Raw genomic sequence first — 27,978 nt, 5'->3', positions numbered from 1 at the left:
TTATCCTGTCTTCCATTTATTTTATTTGTACATATCCATTTCAAGAAAAAAAATGACTTACTTAAAAAATACAATTCTATCCTAGAAATGGATCCTTATCTGCACAACCATTGAAGAAAAAAAAAATCATGCAAACTGAAACTATGCTTTTTTGTAGTGACTGAGTGGAAGATGCAGTTATTCCAGTAGAATATATAAGAAGCTCTGATTTTACAACTGATAGCACAAGAGAGAACCCAAACTTCACTGGTTTAATGCAAGGCAACACAATTTTGCATATGGGTATGACAAAGTTTGCAAACTCCTGGAAAGGGCCCATATGAAACAAACACAACATTGTACATACCACTTACTGACATGCCCCTCCCACCCACATCAGGTTTGTTGTTATGGTATTTTTTACTTGCTTGGCAACAAATAAATGGGTGACCATTTAAAATCAAAATTATAATTAATTTGATAAGTGCCCAATGAATGAAATAGCAAATATCTCATGTTTTTAAGTTACTTTTGGTCATTTATATTAATTTATAATTGCTGAAATGCATCGCCATGTAGAGAAGAGACTAGGTTACACAATTTATCAGATTTGTTCTTTTAGCCATAATGACAGTATTCCAAGTTTCTTAAAAATAATAGAGAACGTTACTGATGACTAACCTGGGTTTTACCATCTTGGAAAAGCTATACATTTTCATATTTTAAAATTTCTGTCAAATTTTACTTGCTTGATGTCTCTATATCATGTACAAGGCATTGTGTAATCAACCCACCTTATGGCTCTGAGCCACCAGTGGATGAGAGTTGACAAAACAGCCAGACACCAAAGGAAGATGCCCAGGGCTGTCCCCCATGCCAGGGGCCTCCATCGGGGAACAGTATGTAAATCTTGGGGAGAGGAAGGTGTGACTGGGAGTTAGTTAGTTAGGGATGCTTAATGAGAGGAGAACCAGATGATCAGGGTCTAGCAAGGCCTGTGATCACAATGGACACAGACTGGCACTGCACCACTGTTCATGTACTGACTAGCTCTGAGTGTGGCCTGCATGATACAAAGTGTGCGTGCTGTGAGTGCAGACAGTTGTCTGAAGTGTGGAGAAGAGGCTGATTGATTGATAGTCCCAAATATACCATGCATGATTTCCAGACACCTCTCACACAGATCTAGCTGGGAAGCAGACAGTGCTGTCAGGATTTAGGGGGTGGGTGGGGGGGGGGGTGGGGGGACACAAAAGGTTTAACTTGAAACATTGTGTTAAGGAATGAACTTTTTAATGTTTTTCTCTGTTTCCATTCTAACAAACATGCATTTTTGCCTTCAGAAAATAGAGTCAATAGCTGTGCAGAGTTGAAGAAAAACGTCCTCTGGTGTTCCCTCTGCATTTATCTATATTTAAAAGGAAAAAAAGAGAGTTAGTCTGAAATATTTGTAAATCATGTTTAATAATGAAAGATCACTATCACTTGCTCATAATTTGCTCTGCAAACTTCTTTTAAAACACAAGACCCCCAAAAACACAGAGAAAAAAGTGACGAGCAGTGGTTTTAAAACTAGGTGTCTCAAAACAACAATGAGGTACCACTACACATCTATTAGACTAGCCAAAATCCAAAGCACTGACCCCGCCAAATGCTGGTAAAGACATGGAGCAACAGGAACTCTCACTCATTGCTTGTGGGAACACAAAACGGTACACCCACTTCAGAAGACACTGCAGTTTCTTAAACCGAACATACTCTTACCATACTTTTTAGCAATTGCACTTCTTGGTGTTTACCCAAATGAGCTGAAACCTGAACATCTACCCAGAAACCTGCATATGGATGTTGACAGCAACTTCATGCATAATTGACAAAACTTGGAAGCACCCAGGATGATCTTCAGTCTTTTAATGGATGGGTAAACTGATATATCCAGATGGACGGGGAATATTATTCAGCACTAAACAAATATGTATTACTCAGTGATGACACAAGCTCCTCTGAAGAGGGTACATATTGTATGATTCCAATTATATGACATTCTGGAAAAGTCAAAACTGGAAGCAGGTTTAAAAAGATCAATGACTGATGAGCAGAGGGCGGGGGGGATGAGTAGGCAGAGTACAGGATTTTTAGAGCAGTGTAACTAGTATATGGGAACTCCGTGCTCAATTTTGCAGTGAAGCTAAGACTTCTCTAAAAAGGAAAGTCTATTTAAAACAATAAGTGCCTATTTAGGTAAAACATTGCTAGGTAGGGGTCATGGAAAGACTTTGGAGTTACTCAAAGTGAGACTTCTGAGTGTTCTGGAGCATTTGGGAATAGGGGAGAGATTGAGGGATGAGGGAGAGAGATGTGGAGAAGAAAGCAAAAGGCTAGGACCACAGTGTGTAGGTGTGTTAAGGCAGAGTCTGCTTGGAGACTGTTGGCATGCTAGCCCAAGGAGGACATATCAAGGGAAGCTGATTTTCTGGGCATGAAAGTACCGCCCCTTCTCCTCTCCTAACTGCTGAGATTTGTTCCATTACACCTGTATCATCTACAGAAAGTAAAGGCCTGGCCAAGCACAGGAAGCAACTGGGAGGCCAGGGGAATGCTGGTGGTGTGCATCAACTTCCACAAGTGTCACCCAGGTTACTTTGGTAAAGTTGGTTATGAGGCATTACCACTTAAAGAGAAACCAGAGCTTCTGCCCAACTCTTGACCTTGACAAATGTGGACCTTGGTCAGTCAGGAGAGATGAGTAATCACATGCTGACAAAAAAAAATAATAAAAAAAACAGGCTGGAACTGCTCCCATCATGGATGGAGTGCTATGGGCTACTGCAGAATTCTGAGGAAGGGGAACTCCCAAAGCAGCCTGCTGTCACGAAGGCCAAGTTCTTCAGCAGGAGAGCTGGGAGAAGATTAAGGGTGTATATGTGGGGGGAGGTAGAGAGGCTGTGTCCTGGTGGCTTGAAGCCACAAGGAGGGAGCTTAACTAAATGCTAACAAATGAAAAAAAAAAAAAAAAGGTAGAGGGTTGGTGATCTCCGTGAGTCATGTGGGGGTGGGTGGTAAGCTTGCTAAAACACAGCTTTCCAGGCCATATCTTCAGAGGGTCTTGGTTGGTGGGTTTGGGCTGGGTCTTTAATCTGTATATTTAACAAATTCTCCACATTTTGTTGTGGGCCATGTTGGAGCACACTTTGAGAAACACGAAGTTTTCAAACACACATTTTCAAGCACACTTTGAGACTCTTGTCTACCTATTTAAATCTTCTTTGTGCAAACTAGTTTGAATTTTCCTACCCCTAGGGATTTCACCGCTTCCAGAGGTAGAATGAATTCTCAACAATATCAACAAAAAGAATGCTGCATGTTTAGATACTGGAGAAAATGAATACAACAATATTAATGGAAGCACTGTTTGTCGTTCCCCAACTGGAAAAATCCTGTATGTCCATTAGCAATAGATGGATAAATGGTGACATAGTCATATAATGGAATACTATAGTAATTAAAAGAAAAAGAACCGCAGCTATCTTCAATAACATGGATTAATTTCACAAACTTGAGGGACACAAGCCAGTCTCAAGAATATGAATACAGTATGGTTCAGTTTATATAAGGTTCAAAAACAAAGCTATATTGGTTTGGGATCCATACATAGGCAATAAAGTCATAAAGAGAAGCAAGGAAATGATTATCACGAAATCTAGGACAGGAGTTACTTCTTGGGGAGAGGAAGGAAGCTGTGACAGGGGAGACATATGGGGAGGGTGGAGCTTCCACAATTCTCTTCTATTTCTCATCGTGCATGGTGGTTACATGAGTGTTCATTTTATTCCTCATACTCTACATACTACTTTTATGCATTCCTGTATGTATGATATAGCCCACAATATGGAAAAAATAAGTTTTTTAAAGTTCTTTTTCCCCTCTCATAAATATACTTTATCCTTACAGGAGATTCAAAGATAGCAATCTGCAATTTGTCTGTGTCCCGCTAGAGGTTCTACATCTGGACGGTAGGGGCTTTTACCTTTGCCATGTTCATGGCCCCCACAGCACCTTGCTTATTGCTTTACTTCTTTCTTCTTTTCCTTTCAACCAACAAGCATTTCCTGGTTATCATCAATGTTTTGGAGTTACCAAGTTGAACGAGAAACAATGGTCCTGTTTTCCAAGAGCTCACGCTCAGTGGTAGAGATGAACATTCAACAGGAGTTTACACTATTAGGAGATAAGCACAGGAGCTAAAAGGGCACCTTCCATAATGTTGGGAGGGCAGAGAAGCTTTCTGAGGAAAGTAATAATTGTCATCATTTAAAATGATAAATATTACTAGTAATGGCACAGAAATGCCTTTTAAATAACCAAAGTAATCCTATCAATGATCTTAGAAGAGAAGGATTGTTATCCCAGTTTTACAGATGATGAAATAGGGGCTCTGAAAGATGAATTAAATTTTTTCAAGATAATGTGGTTAAGTAAGTGGAGAGACCTGGTTCACACCCAGGCCTTTGATTCTGAAGTCTTTGCACGTGTTGACTACATTACACTATGCTGACCAGTTCAAAATGGTGGATGGCCAGATATGAGGGGGAGTAGCAAGGAGTGAAGCTGGAATTGTAGGGACAGGCTGGGCTATGAAGAGGCTTATGTACCCTACTGCATGACGATAATGAGGAATCATGTAAGAATTGTTTTTTGTTGTGTTTTTTGTTTTGTAAAACACGGTCTTGCTCTGTCGCCCAGGCTGGAGTGCAGTAGCACGATCTCAGCTCACTGCAACCTCTACCTCCCACGTTCAGGCATTTCTCCTGCCTCAGCCTCCAGAGTAGCTGGGATTATAGGTGTGCACCACCATGCGTGGCCATTTGTCTTTTTAGTAGAGATGGGGTTTCACCATGTTGGCCAGGCTGATCTTGAACTCCTGGCCTCAAGTAATCTGCCTACCTCAGCCTCCCAAAGTGCTAGGATTACAGGTGCCCAGCCCATGTAAGAGTTTTTTAAGGAATGGGCTGACATCATAAAATATGGGTACACAGCAAATATTTGATAAATATTTGTTCCATCAAAAATAACTGCAGAGGCTGGGCATGGTGGCTCACGCCTGTAATCCCAGCACTTTGGGAGGCCGAGGCGAGTGGATCACAAGGTCAGGAGATTGAGACCATCCTGGCTAACATGGTGAAACCCCGTCTCTACTAAAAAAACAAACAAAAAAACAAAAAATTGCCGGGCATGGTGGCAGGCGCCTGTAGTCCCGGCTACTCGGGAGGCTGAGGCAGGAGAATGGCGTGAACCCAGGAGGCAGAGCTGGCAGTGAGCTGAGATCGCGCCACTGCACTCCAGCCTGGGCGACAGAGTGAGACTCCATCTCAAAAAAAACAAAAACAAAAAACAAAACAAACAAACTGCAGAAAGGTTGAAGTGCAAGGCAAAGAGCCCTGTATGAGGTGTGCCTGGGATTGCCCTCAGTGTGCTTCAGGACTTGACAGGCCATTCATCCTCTTGGGGCCTCAGTTTCCTCCTCTATCATATGAAGGGACTGAACTAGGACTAGATAACCTCCAGGTCTGGTTCCAGCCTGGATATTCTACGTAATTCCAAATCTGAGCTCACTTTTTAGTGGGGATCAGCTCCTCTCAGCAGGCGTCAGGATTGTTCAGTTTAGTTTGGTGTTGCCAGTTAAGCTGGGCCTAGAAGAACAGACACGTACTGGAAGATAATAAAGATGGCAAAGGTGTAGAGATCTGAAAGCACATAGATTTTTCAGTGAACAGTGGGTCATTTGTTGAGGACAGAGCAAACGCTGCATGGGGTGATGGGGGCAGGCAGAGAAAAAGAGGAAGCTGGAAAAATAGGTTGGAATGAGGTGTCGCCATAGATTTGCCTATTCAGGACATTTTATATCAATGGAATCACACAATATATGGTCTTTTGTGACTGGTTTCTTGGCATAATATTTTCAAGGTTCGTTTATGTTGTAGTGGATATCAATACTTCGTTCCTTTTTATTGCTGAATAATGCTATGCTGCATTTAACCTGAATGTTCCAAACATGCCTTGGGATGTCTGCCTTCCTCATCTCTTTTCAGCAAATCTGTTTCTGCTCACAGCCCACTGTACAATCACCTGACCTCATCTTATCAAACGCTGGGAGGAGGGAGGAAAGGAAGGGGTTGCTAACTCACACTCCCGCCCCTTCTCAAGTTTCCTCCCCTGTAGCAGGGACAGGTGAAGAAGGTGTAAATCCACAAACACTTGATTTATTATTTACACTGTCCATGATCATATCAGTGGAAAATGCATCAGGTCTGTCACTGGTCCCCCAAGAAGTTCCATGAGGACAGACTCAAATACAACTCTTGTGTATAATGTAAGTTCTTCGCCCTAGTGATCCAATCTTTCGCCTTTGGCACAAACACTTCCCCAAGTCAGCTCCATATCTTCCCCAGAAGAGGAAGATAATTAGCCTAGAGAATGATCCCAAGTGACCATCTACTTCAAATGCACGTGAATTTTCTCACTACAATATCACTACCTAATTGAGGCACATGTGTAGTGGGACTTTTCAGCCTCAGTTACACCCTCTGCTTCATCTGTACAAACCCCAACTGTGTTCTAGGGCCCTTTCTTGTCCTCACCAAGTGGTAGATATTTTGCAGCATCTTCCTCATTATTTATCTGTTCTCCAGCCTCTTGCTGAATTCCACCAGTTCCTTGCATTTAACTGACTTAGCATGTTCTAGTTCTGCTCCTTGGCTCTGAAACATTTCTCTCCTCCAATCTGTCTTCTGCAACCAATACTACTTAACATTCCCAACTTTATATATGATTTTCCAAATTTATCTTCTTTCCAAAAGAAAACCATACCTATGTTTCTCATACTCGTAATGTGTCTTTTAACACTATTAATATACACATTTTTTAAAGAACCCTTTTTTTTTTTTTTTTTTAAGAGGTAAGGTTTTGCTCTCTCACCCAGGCTGGAGTGCAGTAGCGAGCTCATAGCTCACTGTAACCTCTAACTCCTGGGCTCAAGCAATCCTCCTGCCTCAGCCTCCTGAGTAGCTGAGACTACAGGCGTGTGCCACCATGCCCAGCTAATTTTTTGTATGTTTTTATAGAGACGGGGTCTTGCTATGTTGCGCAGGGTGGGCTCAAAGTCCTGACCTCAAGCAATCCTCCCACCTCAGCCTCCCAAAGTGCTGAAATTTTAGGTGTGAGCCACTGTGGCTGGCCAAGAACACATGTATTATGTTCTATTTCCTCCATGTTTCATGATTGATAACTTGGTCATTCAACAGAATGCCAGTGTTACACTCACATAAATTGGGTTGATCCTTGTCCAGGATTTCTTTTAGACTCTGATAAAAACCCATTTGCTCATTACAACAACCTTTGAATGCACTCTATTACCTTCTGCCTTTTACTATCACAGTGAACTAAAGGCTCTTTCTGTATTACCTTCCCCACTGACTATCACAGTGGACATTCACTCATTGCGATTCACTGCAACATTTAACTTTTCACTTCTTGGCCAGATAAAACCCAGTCTTAACCCAAATATTTGTATATTGTTAAAGAAAAAAAAATGTTCGATGATTCTTGTTAAAGTATGGTAAGGGAGGCTTTACTGGGGACCATTATGATGGGTACAGGGACTATGGCAACAGAATTTTGCAGTGGGGGAGAGGGATGGGATTCAACTCTGAATACAGCATGGGCAAGTGGGAATTTATAGTCAGGGAGCAGGCTGGGAGTCAGTGGATGGAAAATTACCAAGAGGTAATAACATCAGGAGTAAGGAAAGTTCTGGCTACACTGACCTAACAGGACTCTTGCTGAAGACAGACCAACATGATCAGACAGCACCTGGGGGTGATAGAGGATGAGCACCCCAATCGGATATTGAGGATAGGGGATCTTGCTAAAGTGATTTAGCAGAGTTCTTTGCTAAAACTGGGTTTTACGAGGAAGTGCACAGATGGGCCTAGGAGAAGGTTTAAGAGTTTGACTAAAGTGTGGTCAGCAGAGAACCTTTGTCAACATCCAGCTAGACAGTAAGCTCCATGAGCACGAGATCATTACTCAGCATAGTAACCCCCCGTGCCTAGCTCTAGGTAGAAAGGCAAAAATCATAAAAGGTGAACAAAAGAATGTATCCTCTATTCCCACATTTGCTCTTCCTTTCCTCATAGAAATGAACTGCTGTGGGGGAAGAAACCTGTTAGAGCCCATTGTCTGAAGTCTGGGCTTTATGGAAGGAGAAGGGATTCTGCCTTTTAAAAACAAGGCGACTTGGTTTCAGCACAGAGGACTCAGCACGCAGTGCCTCAAGGGCAGTGCTAGTTATTTTCTGTCAATCAGGCCAGAGCTGATGTTTTGGGGAGAGCTGGGAAGGGTCCCAGAGCTCTCAGTGGACCACTGCCCACCTCTATTTCCAACCCCAATCCCCCTCCTCATTTTGTTTTGTGGCTTAAATATGGAGGTTTATTAATGAAATTAAAAAACTGCTTATTGCCAACCAGTCAGAGTCATGTACCACAGCGCTTGCCCTTGTGGAGCCCAAAGATGTGGGTAGGTTTAAAGACAAAATCAAACGATAAGGCTTTCTAGATGGGAAAAGCAGTCTTTTACTTGGGTGAGTAGAAAACTCTGTGAAGTTATCTGGGATCCTCCTTAGGACCAAGATGCCAAATTTTGAGAATAAAGTCAGTGAGGCAATTTCTGTTGTCTTATAGAAGGGGTGTGTGTGTGTGTGTGTGTGTTGGGAAAGGCCTGGATTCCTTAAGTGCATTTTTGTTTCGTTTTGTTTTGAGATGGAGTTTCGCTCTTGTCGCCCAGGCTGGAGTGCAATGATATGATCTAAGCTCACTGCAACCCCCACCTCCCAGGTTCAAGCAATTCTTCTGCCTCAGCCTCCCGAGTAGCTGGGACTACAGGTATGCGCCACCACGCCCAGCTAATTTTTGTATTTTTAGTAGAGACAGGGTTTCACCATGTTGGCCAGGCTGGTCTCAAACTCCTGACCTCAGGCGATCTGCCTGCCTTGGCCTCCCAGAGTGCTGGAATGACAGGTGGGGGCCACTGCGCCGGGCCTGAAGTGTCTTTTTAAGGAGCAAAAGAGAGCCCAGTTGAATTGGGTGGGAACAAAGCCTTTTGTCTACTCTCCAAATTTCTCCTTTCGTTCTACAGGTTACCTCGACTTTTCCTAAGTCTCAAAGTAGATTCCCTTTGCTCATCTAATTCCCATGTGGAGAGTATTTTAAGAGAATAAGTGGCATTTATCATTTTGTATATAACTGCAACTCAAAAGAAATGGAAAAGAACCAATTTACTAAATGCTTTCAAAGTCACAAAAACTTTTCTTCGTGCTTAGAGCTTTAGCAAATTTAAACCCGTTAGCTTATAAGGTGCTGGTGTTTAATGTCCTTAGCAAACAGAGAACAATCCTGCACAATCAGCTTACTGACTGTTTTCTGTGAATGAGACTTCCTCAGTAATTGTGCAAACTTGAAAGTAATTTGTCCTCCAACATAGGGTGTGTTTACTCTATAATCAATTATTATAATGTTAATTTATAGTAACCCTCTTTTATCCTGCACAGTCAAAAGTAAGTTTCATCGTGACCTTTCTCTGAAAGATCTGCAATTCTGAGTCAGCAAAGTCAGAATGTATGAGGTCTTAATGTATTTAATTTAGTTAGAAACTAGGTAAGTAGATTTGCTTCTGACTTCAAGAATGTACCAGCTGGATGGAATAGCTCACGCCTGTAAACTGCCCATGCTTTGGGAGGCTGAGGTAGGAGGATTGCTTCAGCCCAGGAGCTCGAGACCAGCTTGGGAAATATAGTGTCTCTACAAAAATGAAAAAATTAGCTAGGCACATGCCAGTAGTCCCAGCTACTGGAGAGGCTGAGGTGAAGGATGGCTTGAGGCCAGGAGTTCGAGGCTAAAATGAGCTGTGATGGAGCTACTGCACTCACTCCAGCCTGGGCAACAGGGTAAGACCTTGTCCCTTAAAAAAAAATAAATAAATAAAAGAGGCTGAGGTGGGAGGATCACTTGAGCCTAGGAGGTTAAGGCTGCAGTGAGCCATGATCGTGCCACTGTACTCCAGCCTGGGTGAGAGAGTGAGATCCTGTCTCAAAAAAAGAAAAAAGAAAATGTGGTACATATACACGATGGAGCACTATTCAGCTGAAAGCAAGAATGAGGTCCTGTCATTTGCAACACCATGTATGGAACTGGAGGTCATGTTAAGTGAAATAAGCCAGGCACAGAAAGACAGACTTCGAATGCTCTCACTTATTTCTGAGAGAATATTAAAGCAATTGAACTCATGGAGACAGACAGTAGATTGATAGTTACCAGTGTCTGGGAAGGGAGAGGGGGAAGTGGGAATGGCTAATGGACACAAAAATTTAGGTAGATAGAATGAATGTGATCTAGCATTTGATAGCACAAGAGGGTGACTCTGGTCAACAATAACTTATTGTACACTTAAAAATAACTAAAAGATTATAATTGGATTATCTGTAACACAAAGAAAGGACAAATGCTTGAGGTGACAGATACCTCATTTACCCTGATGTGATCCTAACACACTGAATGCCTGTATCAAAGTATCTTACGTACCCCATAAATATATACACCTAATATGTACCCACAAAAGTTAAAAATTTTAAGGAAGAATTAAGCATAAAAAAAAGAATTTACCGTTTTTGGTCTGAAACATGATAAAAAAATCCCACAGTAAGTGATGTTCTGACCAGTGTAGCAAAATATTATTTTATTAAAAAGCGGTGGAGCCAAGATGGCCGAATAGGAACAGCTCCGGTCTCCAGCTCCCAGCCCCAGCGACACAGAAGACGGGTGATTTCTGCACTTCTGCTTGAGGTACCGGTTTCATCTCACTAGGGAGTGCCTAACAGTGGGTTCAGGACAGTCGGTGAAGCGCACTGTGCGCGAGCTGAAGCAGGGCGAGGCATTGCCTCACTCGGGAAGCGCAAGGGGTCAGGGAGTTCCCTTTCCTAGTCAAAGAAAGGGGAAACAGACGGCACCTGGAATATCGGGTCAGTCCCGTCCTAATACTGTGCTTTTCCAACGGGCCTGGAAAACGGCTCACTAGGAGATTGTGTCCCGCACCTGGCTCGGAGGGTCCTACGCCCACAGAGTCTTGCTGATTGCTAGCACAGCAGTCTGAGATCACGCTGCAAGGCGGCAACGAGGCTGGGGGAGGGGCGCCCGCCATTGCCCAGGCTTGCTTAGGTAAACAAAGCAGCCAGGAAGCTCGAACTGGGTGGAGCCCACCACAGCTCAAGGAGGCCTGCCTGGCTCTGTAGGCTCCACCTCTGGGGGCAGGGCACAGACAACCAAAAACTCAGCGAGAACCTCCACAGCCTTAAATGTCCCTGTCTGACAGCTTTGAAGAGAGTAGTGGTTCTCCCAGCACGCAGCTGGAGATCTGAGAAAGGACAGACTGCCTCCTAAAGTGGGTCCCTCACCCCTGAGCAGCCTAACTGGGAGGCACCCCCCCAGTAGGGACAGACTGACACCTCATTCAACCGGGTACTCCTCTGAGACAAAACTTTCAGAGGAACTATCAGACAGCTGAATTTGTGATCTCACGAAAATCCGCTGTTCTGCAGCCACCGGTGCTGACACTCAGCCAAACAGGGTCTGGAGTGGACCTCTAGTAAACTCCAACAGACCTGCAGCTGAGGGTCTTGTCTGGTAGAAGGAAAATTAACAAACAGAAAGGACATCCACACCAAAAACTCATCTGTACATCACCATCATCGAAGACAAAAAGTAGACAAAACGACAAAGATGGGGAAAAAACAGACCAAAAAAACTGGAAACTCTAAAAAACAGAGCACCTCTCCTCCCCCAAAGGAACGCAGTTCCTCACCAGCAACGGAACAAAGCTGGATGGAGGATGACTTTGATGAGTTGAGAGAAGAAGGCTTCAGACGATCAAACTACTCTGAGCTACGAGAGGAAATTCAAAACAATAGCAAAGAAGTTAAAAACTTTGAAAAAAAATTAGAAGAATGGATAACTAGAATAACCAATGGAGAGAAGGGCTTAAAGGAGATGATGGAGCTGAAAGCCAAGTTTCGAGAACTACGCGAAGAATGCAGAAGCCTCAGTAGCAGATGCGATCAACTGGAAGAAAGGGTATCGCTGATAGAAGATGAAATGAATGAAATGAAGAGAGAAGGGAAGTTTAGAGAAAAAAGAATAAAAAGAAATGAACAAAGCCTCCAAGAAATTTGGGACTATGTGAAAAGACCAAACCTACGTCTGATTGGTGTACCTGAAAATGATGGGGAGAATGGAAACAAGTTGGAAAACACTCTGCAAGATATTATCCAGGAGAACTTCCCCAATCTAGCAAGGCAGGCCAGCATTCAGATTCAGGAAATACAGAGAACGCCACAAAGATACTCCTCGAGAAGGGCAACTCCAAGACACATAATTGTCAGATTCACCAAAGTTGAAATGAAGGAAAAAATGTTAAGGGCAGCCAGAGAGAAAGGTCGGGTTACCCACAAAGGGAAGCCCATCAGACTAACAGCTGATCTCTCAGCAGAAACTCTACAAGCCAGAAGAGAGTGGGGGCCGATATTCAACATTCTTAAAGAAAAGAATTTTCAACCCAGAATTTCCTATCCCGCCAAACTAAGCTTCATAAGTGAAGGAGAAATAAAATACTTTACAGACAAGCAAACGCTGAGTGATTTTGTCACCACCAGGCCTGCCCTAAAAGAGCTCCTGAAGGAAGCACTAAACATGGAAAGGAACAACCAGTACCAGCCACTGCAAAAACATGCCAAATTGTAAAGACCATCGAGGCTAGGAAGAAACTATAGCAACTAACGAGCAAAATAACCAACTAACATCATAATGACAGGATCAGATTCACACATAACAATATTCACGTTAAATGTAAATGGGCTAAATGCTCCAATCAAAAGACACAGACTGGCAAACTGGATAAGGAGTCAGGACCCATCAGTGTGCTGTATTCAGGAAACCCATCTCACGTGCAGAGACACACATAGACTTAAAATAAAGGGATGGAGGAAGATCTATCAAGCAAATGGAAAACAAAAAAAGGCAGGGGTTGCAATCCTAGTCTCTGATAAAATAGACTTTAAACCAACAAAGATCAAAAGAGACAAAGAAGGCCATTACATAATGGTAAAGGGATCAATTCAACAAGAAGAGCTAACTATCCTAAATATATATGCACCCAACACAGGAGCACCCAGATTCATAAAGCAAGTCCTCAGTGACCTACAAAGGGACTTAAACTCCCACACAATAATAATGGGAGATTTTAACACCCCACTGTCAGCATTAGACAGATCAACGAGACAGAAAGTTAACAAGGATATCCAGGAATTGAACTCAGCTCTACATAAAGTGGACCTAATAGACATCTACAGAACTCTCCACCCCAAATCAACAGAATATACATTTTTTTCAGCACCACACCACACCTATTCCAAAATTGACCACATAGTTGGAAGTAAAGCTCTTCTCAGCAAATGTAAAAGAACAGAGATTATAACAAACTGTCTCTCAGACCACAGTGCAATCAAACTAGAACTCAGGATTAAGAAACTCACTCAAAACCGCTCAACTACATGGAAACTGAACAACCTGCTCCTGAATGACTATTGGGTACATAATGAAATGAAGGCAGAAATAAAGATGTTCTTTGAAACCAACGAGAACAAAGACACAACATACCAGAATCTCTGGGACACGTTCAAAGCAGTGTGTAGAGGGAAATTTATAGCACTAAATGCCCATAAGAGAAAGCAGGAAAGATCCAAAATTGACACCCTAACATCACAATTAAAAGAACTAGAAAAGCAAGAGCAAACACATTCAAAAGCTAGCAGAAGGCTAGAAATAACTAAAATCAGAGCAGAACTGAAGGAAATAGAGACACAAAAAACCCTTCAAAAAATTAATGAATCCAGGAGCTGGTTTTTTGAAAAGATCAACAAAATTGATGGACCGCTAGCAAGACTAATAAAGAAGAAAAGAGAGAAGAATCAAATAGATGCAATAAAAAACGAAAAAGGGGATATCACCACCGATCCCACAGAAATACAATCTACCATCAGAGAATACTACAAACACCTCTATGCAAATAAACTAGAAAATCTAGAAGAAATGGATAAATTCCTGGACAAATACACCCTCCCAAGACTAAACCAGGAAGAAGTTGAATCTCTGAATAGACCAATAACAGGTTCTGAAATTGTGGCAATAATCGATAGCTTACCAACCAAAAAGAGTCCAGGACCTGATGGATTCACAGCTGAATTCTACCAGAGGTACAAGGAGGAACTGGTACCATTCCTTCTGAAACTATTCCAATCAATAGAAAAAGAGGGAATCCTCCCTAACACATTTTACGAAGCCAGCATCGTCCTGATACCAAATCCTGGCAGAGACATAACCAAAAAAGAGAATTTCAGACCAATATCCTTGATGAACATTGATGCAAAAATCCTCAATAAAATACTGGCAAACCGAATCCAGCAGCACATCAAAAAGCTTATCCACCATGATCAAGTGGGCTTCATCCCTGGGATGCAAGGCTGGTTCAACATACGCAAATCAATAAATGTAATCCAGCATATAAACAGAACCAAAGACAAAAACCACATGATTATCTCAATAGATGCAGAAAAGGCCTTTGACAAAATTCAACAACCCTTCATGCTAAAAACTCTCAATAAGTTAGGTATTGATGGGATGTATCTCAAAATAATAAGAGCTATCTACAACAAACCCACAGCCAATATCATACTGAATGGGCAAAAACTGGAAGCATTCCCTCTGAAAACTGGCACAAGACAGGGATGCCCTCTCTCACCGCTCCTATTCAACATAGTGCTGGAAGTTCTGGCCAGAGCAATCAGGCAGGAGAAGGAAATAAAGGGTATTCAATTAGAAAAAGAGGAAGTCAAATTGTCCCTGTTTGCAGATGACATGATTGTATATCTAGAAAACCCCATTGTCTCAGCCCAAAATCTCCTTAAGCTGATTAGCAACTTCAGCAAAGTCTCAGGATACAAAATTAATGTACAAAAATCACAAGCATTCTTGTACACCAATAACAGACAAACAGAGAGCCAAATCATGAGTGAACTCCCATTCACAATTGCTTCAAAGAGAATAAAATACCTAGGAATCCAACTTACAAGGGATGTGAAGGACCTCTTCAAGGAGAACTACAAACCACTGCTCAATGAAATAAAAGAGGATACAAACAAGTGGAAGAACATTCCATGCTCATGGGTTGGAAGAATCAATATCGTGAAAATGGCCATACTGCCCAAGGTAATTTATAGATTCAATGCCATCCCCATCAAGCTACCAATGACTTTCTTCACAGAATTGGAAAAAACTACTTTCAAGTTCATATGGAACCAAAAAAGAGCCCGCATCGCCAAGTCAATCCTAAGCCAAAAGAACAAAGCTGGAGGCATCACGCTACCTGACTTCAAACTATACTACAAGGCTACAGTAACCAAAACAGCATGGTACTGGTACCACAACAGAGACATAGATCAATGGAACAGAACAGAGCCCTCAGAAATGATGCCGCATATCTACAACTATCTGATCTTTGACAAACCTGACAAAAACAAGAAATGGGGAAAGGATTCCCTATTTAATAAATGGTGCTGGGAAAACTGGCTAGCTATATGTAGAAAGCTGAAACTGGATCCCTTCCTTACACCTTATACAAAAATTAATTCAAGATGGATTAAAGACTTATATGTTAGACCTAAAACCATTAAAATCCTACAAGAAAACCTAGGCAATACCATTCAGGACATAGGCGTGGACAAGGACTTCATGTCTAAAACACCAAAAGCAATGGCAACAAAAGCCAAAATCGACAAATGGGATCTCATTAAACTAAAGAGCTTCTGCACAGCAAAAGAAACTATCATCAGAGTGAACAGGCAACCTACACAATGGGAGAAAATTTTTGCAACCTACTCATCTGACAAAGGGCTAATATCCAGAATCTACAATGAACTCAAACAGATTTACAAGAAAAAAAACAAACAACCCCATCAAAAAGTGGGCAGAGGACATGAACAGACACTTCTCAAAAGAAGACATTTATGCAGCCAAAAAACACATGAAGAAATGCTCCTCATCACTGGCCATCAGAGAAATGCAAATCAAAACCACAGTGAGATACCATCTCACACCAGTTAGAATGGCCATCATTAAAAAATCAGGAAACAACAGGTGCTGGAGAGGATGTGGAGAAATAGGAACACTTTTACACTGTTGGTGGGACTGTAAACTAGTTCAACCATTGTGGAAGTCAGTGTGGCGATTCCTCAGGGATCTAGAACTAGAAATACCATTTGACCCAGCCATCCCATTACTGGGTATATACCCAAAGGACTATTAAATCATGCTGCTATAAAGACACATGCACACGTATGTTTATTGCGGCACTATTCACAATAGCAAAGAGTTGGAACCAACCTAAATGTCCAACAACGATAGACTGGATTAAGAAAATGCGGCACATATACACCATGGAATACTATGCAGCCATAAAAAATGATGAGTTCGTGTCCTTTGTAGGGACATGGATGAAACTGGAAAACATCATTCTCAGTAAACTATCGCAAGGACAAAAAAACAAACACCGCATGTTCTCACTCATAGGTGGGAATTGAACAATGAGAACTCATGGACACAGGAAGGGGAACATCACGCTCCGGGGACTGTTGTGGGGTGGGGGGAGGGGGGAGGGACAGCATTAGGAGATACACCTAATGCTAAATGACGAGTTAATGGGTGCAGGAAATCAACATGGCACATGGATACATATGTAACAAACCTGCACATTGTGCACATGTACCCTAAAACCCTAAAGTATAATAAAAAAAAAAAAAAAAAAAAAAAAAAGAAAAAAAAAAAAAAAAAGCTAAAAGCAGGCCAGGCACGGCGGCTCATGCCTGTAATCCCAGGACTTTGGGAGGCTGAGGAGGGCGGATCATCTGAGATCAGGAGTTCAAGACCAGCCTGGCCAACATGGTGAAACCCAGTCTCTACTAAAAATACAAAAAGTAGATGGGTGTGGTGGCAGGTACTTGTAATTCCTGCTACTCGGGAGGCTGAGGCAGAAGAATCGCTTGAGCCCGAGAGGCGGAGGTTGCAGTGAGCAGAGTGACCGAATGAAACTCAATGTCAAAAAAAAAAGCTAAAAGCAAGTGAACAGGAAATAGTAAATTTCTGAGTTTTTACCTGACTTCTTGAAGGAAAAGTAGAGCAGTCAGTGATAATATTTCTACCCAGCAGTCAACAGAACATATGACTAAATGAGGAAAGCAATTACACTGCTTTGGGAATTACACATTTTGTTTACTCTTCCTCTTTAGTTCCATGGATTTGTAAATCATAAAACGCTTGGATGGTCCAAACATTGCCTATGTCTAGTTGTGTTTTTCCTGAATTTTCCCACATGGTTGAAACCATTGCTTGAGTTTCATTTTATTTTTCATGTATTGGCACCATGGAACCTCTGGGACAAAGCCAAGCTGTTGCAGCATGGTTTAGGATCACGGTCTGTGTGCCAGCACCTTCCTTTTCTAATCTTGTCCCCTGTTAAACAAGACACAGCCTCACACCACAGGGATCCCTCACTGCCAGAGGATAACAGCAGCGGCTCAGCAAGGTTCACCTCAGTGAGCAGAAACCTGGGCATGACCCGGGGAAAATCATCAAGTGCAGTTTTCAAAAGTTGGGGTTATGTAAAAGACTGCTCATGGGGGTCATCCAGTTCACATATCCAGTCAGGCCACACAGTTCTCCTTGTTATCAAAGCCATAGAAAGGAGGACTATATATACATTGACTTTAGAGAGATTTAAGGACAAACTTCTGCAAAAATATAAGGATGATTTATAATCAGCACATTAATGGCCTCTCTATAAATAGGACTTTCCATAGTATGTGCAGTCTGTCCACTTAAACGTTTTAAGTAACTGTCTTTCCTTTTCTCTTCCTCTCCATTCTGCCTAAAGTTTTGAATAACATCTCTTAGCAGATATGAAAAAAAATCATCCTTTCTAAAAATGACCTCTCTAAAACACCTGCTCAATCATTTTCCTGTTTAAAGTTACTCAGTGCTTCCCTCCTAGAAGTGCGTACTTTCAGTATTCAGTCCAAACATCCTTGGGTCGTCTAGAACTATGCAATATGGTAGCCCCTAGCCACACGTGGTTTCTGGGCACTTGAAATCTGACTAGCACAAGAAAGGAACTGATTTTTTAAATACTGTTTAATTAAAATTAATCTAAAATTTAAACCTAGTATTTGACCCAATTTTTGGAAAATTAAGGACTATATTTGGAATGACTTGGGTATGTGAAATCTACTTTTCAACTGTAAATTTTATGAAATATAAATATAGTTGCAGTATTTTTCATGGAAACTTAGCAACTAAATTTGAGGTAAAGCCCTAAGTACCAGATTTTGAATACATAGTTCATAAAAAAAAGTAAAAATATTTCATTAAGAATTTTATGGCTGGGTATGGTGGCTCACGTCTGCAATCCCAGCACTTTGAGAGGCCGAGGTGGGCAGATCAAGAGGTTAAGAAATTGAGACCATCTTGCTTTTCTAGTTCTTTTAATTGTGATGTTAGGGTGTCAATTTTAGATCTTTCCTGCTGTCTCTTGTGGGCATTTAGTGCTATAAATTTTCCTCTACACACTGCTTTGAATGTGTCCCAGAGATTCTGGTATGTTGTGTCTTTGTTCTCGTTGGTTTCAAAGAACATCTTTATTTTTGCCTTCATTTCATTATGTACCCAACAGTCATTCAGGAGCAGGTTGTTCAGTTTCCATGTAGCATGAGCAAACACATTCAAAAGCTAGCAGAAGGCTAGAAATAACTAAAATCAGAGCAGAACTGAAGGAAATAGAGACACAAAAAACCCTTCAAAAAATTAATGAATCCAGGAGCTGGTTTTTTGAAAAGATCAACAAAATTGATAGACCGCTAGCAAGACTAATAAAGAAGAAAAGAGAGAAGAATCAAATAGATGCAATAAAAAATGAAAAAGGGGATATCACCACCGATCCCACAGAAATACAATCTACCATCAGAGAATACTACAAACACTTCTATGCAAATAAACTAGAAAATCTAGAAGAAATGGATAAATTCCTCGACAAATACACCCTCCCAAGACTAAACAAGGAAGAAGTTGAATCTCTGAATAGACCAATAACAGGCTCTGAAATTGTGGCAATAATCAATAGCTTATCCACCAAAAAGAGTCCAGGACCTGATGGATTCACAGCCGAATTCTACCAGAGGTACAAGGAGGAACTGGTACCATTCCTTCTGAAACTATTCTAATTGATAGAAAAAGAGGGAATCCTCCCTAACACATTTTATGAAGCCAGCATCGTCCTGATACCAAAGCCTGGCAGAGACACAACCAAAAAAGAGAATTTTAGACCAATATCCTTGATGAACATTGATGCAAAAATCCTCAATAGAATACTGGCAAACTGAATCCAGCAGCACATCAAAAAGCTTATACACTATGATCAAGTGGGCTTCATCCCTGGGATGCAAGGCTGGTTCAACATACGCAAATCAATAAATGTAATCCAGCATATAAACAGAACCAAAGACAAAAACCACATGATTATCTCAAAAGATGCAGAAAAGGCCTTTGACAAAATTCAACAACCCTTCATGCTAAAAACTCTCAATAAATTAGGTAGTGATGGGACGTATCTCAAAATAAGAGCTATCTATGACAAACCCACAGCCAATATCATACTGAATGGGCAAAAACTGGAAGCATTCCCTTTGAAAACTGGCACAAGACAGGGATGCCCTCTCTCACCACTCCTATTCAACACAGTGCTGGAAGTTCTGGCCAGAGCAATCAGGCAGGAGAAGGAAATAAAGGGTATTCAATTAGGAAAAGAGGAAGTCAAATTGTCCCTGTTTGCAGATGACATGATTGTATATCTAGAAAACCCCATTGTCTCAGCCCAAAATCTCCTTAAGCTGATTAGCAACTTCAGCAAAGTCTCAGGATACAAAATCAACGTACAGAAATCACAAGCATTCTTGTACACAAATCACAGACAAACAGAGAGCCAAATCGTGAGTGAACTCCCATTCACAATTGCTTCAAAGAGAATAAAATACCTAGGAATCCAACTTACAAGGGATGTGAAGGACCTCTTCAAGGAGAACTACAAACCACTGCTCAATGAAATAAAAGAAGATACAAACAAATGGAAGAACATTCCATGCTCATGGGTTGGAAGAATCAATATCATGAAAATGGCCATACTGCCCAAGGTAATTTATAGATTCAATGCCATCCCCATCAAGCTACCAATGACTTTCTTCACAGAATTGGAAAAAACTAAAGTTCATATGGAACCAAAAAAGAGCCCGCATCGCCAAGTCAATCCTAAGCCAAAAGAACAAAGCTGGAGGCATCACGTTACCTGACTTCAAACTATACTACAAGGCTACAGTAACCAAAACAGCATGGTACTGGTACCACAACAGAGACATAGATCAATGGAACAGAACAGAGCCCTCAGAAATGATGCCGCATATCTACAACTATCTGATCTTTGACAAACCTGACAGAAACAAGAAATGGGGAAAGGATTCCCTATTTAATAAATGGTGCTGGGAAAACTGGCTAGCCATATGTAGAAAGCTGAAACTGGATCCCTTCCTTACACCTTATACAAAAATTAATTCAAGATGGATTAAAGACTTAAATGTTATACCTAAAACCATTAAAATCCTACAAGAAAACCTAGGCAATACCATTCAGTACATAGGCGTGGGCAAGGACTTCATGTCTAAAACACCAAAAGCAATGGCAACAAAAGCCAAAATTGACAAATGGGATCTAATTAAACTAAAGAGCTTCTGCACAGCAAAAGAAACTACCATCAGAGTGAACAGGCAACCTACAGAATGGGAGAAAATTTTTGCAACCTACTCATCTGACAAAGGGCTAATATCCGAATCTACAATGAACTCAAACAAATTTACAAGAAAAAAACAAACAGCCCCATCAAAAAGTGGGTGAAGGACCTGAACAGACACGTCTCAAAAGAAGACATTTATGCAGCCAAAAAACACATGAAAAAATGCTCATCATCACTGGCCATCAGAGAAATGCAAATCAAAACCACAGTGAGATACCATCTCACACTAGTTAGAATGGCCATCATTAAAAAGTCAGGAAACAACAGGTGCTGGAGAGGATGTGGAGAAATAGGAACACTTTTACACTGTTGGTGGGGCTGTAAACTAGTTCAACCATTGTGGAAGTCAGTGTGGCGATTCCTCAGGGATCTAGAACTAGAAATACCATTTGACCCAGCCATCCCATTACTGGGTATATACCCAAAGGACTATAAATCATGCTGCTATAAAGACACATGCACCCGTATGTTTACTGCGGCACTATTCACAATAGCAAAGACTTGGAACCAACCCAAATGTCCAACAACGATAGACTGGATTAAGAAAATGTGGCACATATACACCATGGACTATTAGGCAGCCATAAAAAAATGATGAGTTCATGTCCTTTGTAGGGACATGGATGAAACTGGAAAACATCATTCTCAGTAAACCATTGCAAGGACAAAAAACCAAACACCGCATGTTCTCACTCATAGGTGGGAATTGAACAATGAGAACTCATGGACACAGGAAGGGGAACATCACACTCCGGGGACTGTTGTGGGGTCGGGGGAAGGGGGAGGGACAGCATTAGGAGATATACCTAATGCTAAATGATGAGTTAATGGGTGCAGCAAAACAACATGGCACATGGATACGTATGTAACAAGCCTGCACATTGTGCACATGTACCCTAAAACCTAAAGTATAATTAAAAAAAAAAAAGAAATTGAGACCATCATGGCCAACATGGCGAAAACCCGTCTCTACTAAAAATACAAAAATTAGCCATGCGTGGTGGCACACACCTGTACTTCCAGCTACCCAGGAGGCTGAGGCAGGAGAACCACTGGAACCCAGGAGGTGGAGGTTGCAGTGAGCCGAGATCACGCCACTGCACTCCAGCCTGGCGACAGAGTGAGACTCTGTCTCAAAAAAAAAAAAAGGAGAACTTTATATTGATTACATGTTGAAATGATACTTAGGATATATTAGGTTAAATAAAACATATTGTCAAATTATTTCACCTGTTTCTTTTTACCTTTCTTTATGTAACTACTATAAAAGTTTAAATTATACATGTGGCCCACATTCTATTTCTTTTGACAGTGCTGATCTAGGAGGTTTATTGAATGCAGGAAGAATGAATGAATGAATGGATTCAAAGCCCTTCACCGCTTGCTTCAATCTTGCTCTTTAGTTTCATCTGCCACGACTTTAATTCATCTATTTGGCACTTCATCTGGGCCAGCATTCCTGGCACTTTCACGTGTCAGTGGCTTTGTTCCTTCTCCTCCATCTGGCTTCAGTTTCTCTTCATCCTTTAGGACCCAGCTCAAATGTCCTCTTTTCTCTGAAGCCTTTACTTGCCTTCCCAGGCCCAAGCTCTGTGCTCCCAAAGGCCTGGAGCATTCTGTAGATCCTATTATGGCACCTACCACTTCGCTGGGGTTTCATGTGTCACAGAGTTTCACGAGTCCTTTTTGTTTTGTTTTGTGTAGAGACAGAGTCTCACGTTGTCGCTCAGGCTGGAGTGCAGTGGTGCGATCTCAACTCTGCAACCTCTGCCTCATGGGTTCAAACAATTCTTGTGCCTCAGCCTCCCAAGTAGCTGGGATTACAGACCTACACCACCACACCCATCTAATTTTTGTAATGTTAGTAGAGATGGAGTTTCACCATGTTGGCCAGACTGGTCTCGAACTCCTGACCTCAAGAGATCTGCCCTCCTCGGCCTCCCAAAGTGCTGGGATTACAAGCACATGTCTTTTAACTGTGAAATCCCAGCATTAAGTGGCATGCCTTGGGCCTTGGAGATGCCCAGTAAATGTCTGCTGAGCATGTCAAACACCTTACATAGAATGGCGCCAGTTCTTTGCTGGCAGAATTCATGGCAGTGACTCTGGGAGGGGTTCTGAGTTAAAGTGGACCTCAGTGAAGGGGGTGCCCTAAGATGGGCAAAGGCAAAATCTGCTATGTGATTGTAGCAACCACAGAGGAAGAAATCAAGAGTGTGTACAGATGAGTCAAAAGGGCCTGGAATTCTCTTCTGCCTGCTGTTTGGGGAGGAGACACGCACGCAGCAAGCACAACTCATTTCAGCAGGACCGCAGGGGTGCAAACAGTACTGCATCAGATCAAAAGGTCTTCACGGGAATCTGGTGAAGGTCTGACAATCAGGAAGGAAAGGGGGTGGAGAGAAGACTATTTTAAGCAGAGTCATAAAGAAAAAGTCTCTTAAGTCTCTCACAGCCAGATGGAAGATTTATGCTTCATTTGTCAAGTGAGAGGATAGAACCTTAGGGTTCCTCTAAGTCACTCTCTCCTTCAGGCACACCTTTCTCTTCACTGCACTAGCAGGAGGGAGGGCTGTATCTAAATCTAGGTTTCTAGTTGTCAATCAAGGCAGGCCCAGATGAAATGCAGGGACGCTTCAGACTTGAAACTGATAAGCACCCCCAGTGAAGGTGGGGCACTGATAAAAGAGGCTAACCATCAAGGAGCTGGGAAATTCCAAAGCTCCTGGTTTTACTTGTTATACTTCAAAGAAGTCTTCCCAGGGCAACATGGAGAGCCAGGGGAGTAGAAATGAATGAGTTAAAAAAAATCAGCCTTTGCTTAAAATAGCTCAGCAGTCTCTCCTACTAGAAAAAAGTCTAATTAAGCATGTCTTTCACCGCATCCTTGTTAGTAGTAGACAAAAACAACCAAACTAAACTAGAAACAACCTAGTTGAATAAACTATAGAATATCTATATTGTGGCATATTATATAGCTATTAAGAAGAAAACAATATTGTGATGTGTTGACCTGGAGGTGTTTCACAGAAATGTGTACAGCTTGGTAGTATTTGCATGAAATCAGCCCTCCCCCACCATGGTTGTGTGTGTGTGTCCGTACTAAAAAGTTTGATTTCAGAGAGAAAGAATGAGGGGCTGTAGGAAAGAAGAGAAGAAAGAAAGAGAACAGAAGCAGGAGGAAGAGGAGGAAGGGAGGAGAGGTGGAAAGATACACAATAAGCTGTTCACATTGGTTATTTGAGGGAGGCAAGGTTGTGAGGGGCACTGTGAATTGCGAGTGTGTGGGTATATACAGTCATGCACCGACAACAGTGTTTTGGTCAATGACAGACTCCTGCTTACACAATGGCAGTCTCATAAGAGTATAATGAAGCTGAAAAGTTTCCAGTGCCTTGTGATGTGGTGGCCATCATAATGTCACAGCGCCATGGATTACTCACGTGTTTGTGGTGCTGCTGGTGTTGGAAAAGTACGCAACGTACAAGCATGTGAAGTACGCGATGCTTGATAATGACAATAAGTGACTATGTTTCTGGTTTATGTATTTCCTATATTATACGACTGCATTTTTTCTACTTGTTAAAAAAGAGCTCTGTCAAACAGCCTCAGGCAGGTCCTTCAGGAATGTTCCAGAAAAAGGCCTTGTTATCAAAGCAGACGACAGCTCCATGCATGTTACTGCCCCTGAGGACCTTTCAGTGGGCAAGATACGGAGGTAAAGACAGTGGCGTGGTGATTCTAACCCTGTGTAGGCAGGCCTAGGCGAATGTGTGTGTCTCCATCTCAGTTTTTAAGAAACAAAGCTTAAAAAGTAAAAAAAAAAAAAAAAAAAAAAAAGTTTTTTTAAAATAGAAAAAACCGTATAGAATAAGGATATAAAGAAAAAATATTTTTGTACGTCTGTACAATGTGTTTGTGTTTCAAGCTAAGTTCTATGAAACAGTCAAAAAGTGAAAAAATTTTAAGCTTATAAAGTAAAAAGGTTATAGTAAGCCAAAGTTAATCTATTATTGAAGAAAGAAAAATGTTTTACAAATGTAGCATAGCCTAAGTGTACAGTGTTTATAAAGGCTACAGTAGTATACAGTAACGACCTAGGCCTTCACATTCACTCAGTGACTCACCCAGGCACCTTCCAGTCCTGAAAGCTGGATTCATGGTAAACACTCTATACAGCAAGTTTACCATTGAAATTTTTTATTCTGTATTTTTACTGTATCTTTGCCGTATTTTGATATGTTTAGATACACAGATGGTTACCATTGTGTTGCAATTGCCACAGTATTCAATACCGTGACAGGCTGCAGTGTGTAGTGGGCTATACCACTAGGTTTCTGTAAGTACACTCTCTGATGTTTGCACAATGACAAAATTGCCTAATGATGCATTTCTCAGACCGTATCCTTACTGTTAAATGATGCATGACTGTGTGTGTGTGTGTGTGTGTACTCTCACATTCTACTCAGTCTACTCTCATTCTCACAGTCTACTCTCTGTATCCAAAGTTCTGCACCTGCAGATTCGACTAACCAGAGATGGAAAATATTCCCTCCATCGTCCCCGCTCTTACCTCGCATGGAATCTGGCCAGCATCCTGATACAGCTTCCCGGCTTCCTACTAAAATACTCGTGAAGGCCCCCACAAATGAGAATAGTCACAAGAATTCTGAAAACTTGGACTGCTCCCTATCGTCAGTGGTTCATGTCTGTGGTCCCAGCTATTTGGGAGGCTGAAGTGGGAGGATTACTTGGGCCCAGAGAAGTTGAGGCTGCAATGAGCTGTAATTGCACCACTGCAAACCCGACTAGGCAACACAGAGAGATCCTGTCTCAAAACAAACAATAAAAAAAACAATAGAGCAATGTTTACTGACTTTTGGTAGAAAAATAATTATGACTTAAATTATGTCCAGTGAAACTGTCATTTGTGTGTGAAGTCACTATAATGGCATTCTCAGATATTCACTGAGAAATTGAACTAAAAATTAGTTGAGTCACTTTAGCCAAGTGAAAGAATAATCAAAATTAAGAATTTAGTACAGAGAATTCAAGGTATAAAAGTAATTTTGGGTTTTCCTTTACTTGTGTCAGACTCCAAACTTGGAGATCCAGTCAGTTATGAATTACCCAGTAGATTTTGCAACCAAGCGGTGAAATGTGACCTTAAGGTACCTTCTGCTTCCACTTTCCTCAGTAATACCAGAAACTGCAGAAACTTCTCACTCTTCTTGCCTCAATTCATAGGGCTTCTCCTGACAGCATGCTGACCAGAAGAATGAGGACCACTGCATTTCAGGACCTAATGGAGACGGTCACACTATTTACGAAGTTGAGACATTGCAGCAGCAGAATCACTGAGGAAAAAAGCTTATTATCTCCTCTACAAAAGCAGAACTGCCAAGGAACTTGATTTTCTGTGTCTGTAAAACTCATGTTTAATGAGTCACTGGGCTCTCTTCTTAATCAGTTAAGAGTAGCAAATAACGCAGGGACAGATATAATCTGTTACCAGGCCCTCTTCATCTATGGCCTGGGGTGTTTCTGGGCTAATTATGCCATGAACAAAATGTACATAAAAAAATGGGAAAAAAAATATAAGGAAATATAATGTTCATTGGTGATTATCTTTGGGTGGAATAATTCTGAATAATTTCAATGTTTACCTTTATATTCTTAAATTTTCTAGTTTGTTTCTTTTTTAAACAATGTGTAGTTGTTACTTATACTTAGGAAAAAAAGAGGCTATAAATATCATTTGATACAATTCTGTCTATGCCACTTGAGATAGCTATTTCTGTGGTTTCTCTCAACTCACAACAAGCCCTTCTCTCTGGGTATTCCTTGTCCTCCATCTGCTTCACAGGGAAGAGTCCCAGGTAACCATGTTTATATCAGTCAGGTCCTAATTCAAATGCTACCTCCTCAGACTTTCCAAACAGCTGCCCACAGTGCACACTCCCAACAACGCATTCTGTTTTGTTTTATCCACAGAACTTGTTAGAGGTTGCTTGATTTTCTTGTATACTGTTTTGCTCTTTTTTTTTTGAGACCGAGTCTCGTTTTGTCACCCAGGCCGGAGTGCAGTGGCGTGATCTTGGCTTACCGCCACCTCCGCCTCCCAGGTTCAAGTAATTCTCGTGCCTCAGCCTCCCCAGTAGCTGGGATTACATATGTGCACCACCACGTCCAGCGAATTTTTGTATTTTTAGTAGAGACATCTGCCATGTTGCCAGGCTAGTCTCGGACTCCTGGCCTCAAGTGATCTGCCTGCCTTGGCCTCCCAAAGGGCTGGGATTACAGGTGTGAGCCGCTGCGCCTGGCCTGTTTTTCTCTTTTCAGTGAGGGGCTTTGTCACGTTGACTGCTGTGTCCCCAGCACCAAGTGTCGTGTCCTACACGTACCATATGCGCTCGATAAATTACAGAAAAAAACGAAAAAGCCCCCTGTAACCCCAGCTGCCTGTCCATAGCTAAGAGGGCCAAGGAGACCCTGAGCAAAGCAAGGCCAACCACGTCATTTCTCTCAGGAATCTGGAGCTGGGAATGAGCGTGCCGTGGTAATGTGCAAATGCGAAAGCTGTCAGGTGGGCATGTTCTGGCTCGTAGGCCAGAGAAAGAAAAAAAACGTGGCTTAGAGAGGAGGAAACGGTGTTTGTGAAGCAGTGGGGAGCATGGGAGCCTTTCAGGGTTGATCCCACACGCCTTCTGGGGCCTGCTGGGCCTCAGCCTTGATCTTCTAACCTTATAGTGAAGTTCTGTGTTTCAGGTTAGGCCAGTGGGAGTTGGCACCTGTTACCCACAACCACGGAGTCTGGCTCAGTATTACCTACAATCACAATCATGTTTTAAAATTCACAGCAAAAAGATGTGGTGAAAACGCCCCACAATGTTTGCCTCTGGGTGGTGGGACTACCTAGTTTTCTATATTTTCTTTGCTTCTTTTTTCTTT

The 27,978-nt window shown here is 41.8% G+C and overlaps 1 protein-coding gene across 2 annotated transcripts in view; it reads right to left on the bottom strand.

Annotated features, from left to right (window-relative positions):
• The window catches only part of AK5 (adenylate kinase 5), a 283,050-nt gene continuing 255,072 nt past the window's right edge, over positions 1 to 27,978 (bottom strand). The window contains exon 14 of one of the 2 annotated variants that reach the window (XM_063624158.1): positions 1 to 1,387. In XM_063624158.1, the coding sequence (XP_063480228.1) occupies positions 1,319 to 1,387 (69 nt within the window). In that variant the 3' untranslated portion in view covers positions 1 to 1,318. The remainder of the gene's footprint in view (positions 1,388 to 27,978) is intronic. The other variant, XM_063624159.1, reaches the window with a different exon arrangement.

Source organism: Symphalangus syndactylus, chromosome 12 (assembly GCF_028878055.3).
Source record: "Symphalangus syndactylus isolate Jambi chromosome 12, NHGRI_mSymSyn1-v2.1_pri, whole genome shotgun sequence".
NCBI lineage: Eukaryota > Metazoa > Chordata > Mammalia > Primates > Hylobatidae > Symphalangus > Symphalangus syndactylus.
The sequence above is the reverse complement of the archived record's forward strand: the minus strand, read 5'-3'. Positions and strand labels throughout refer to the sequence as shown.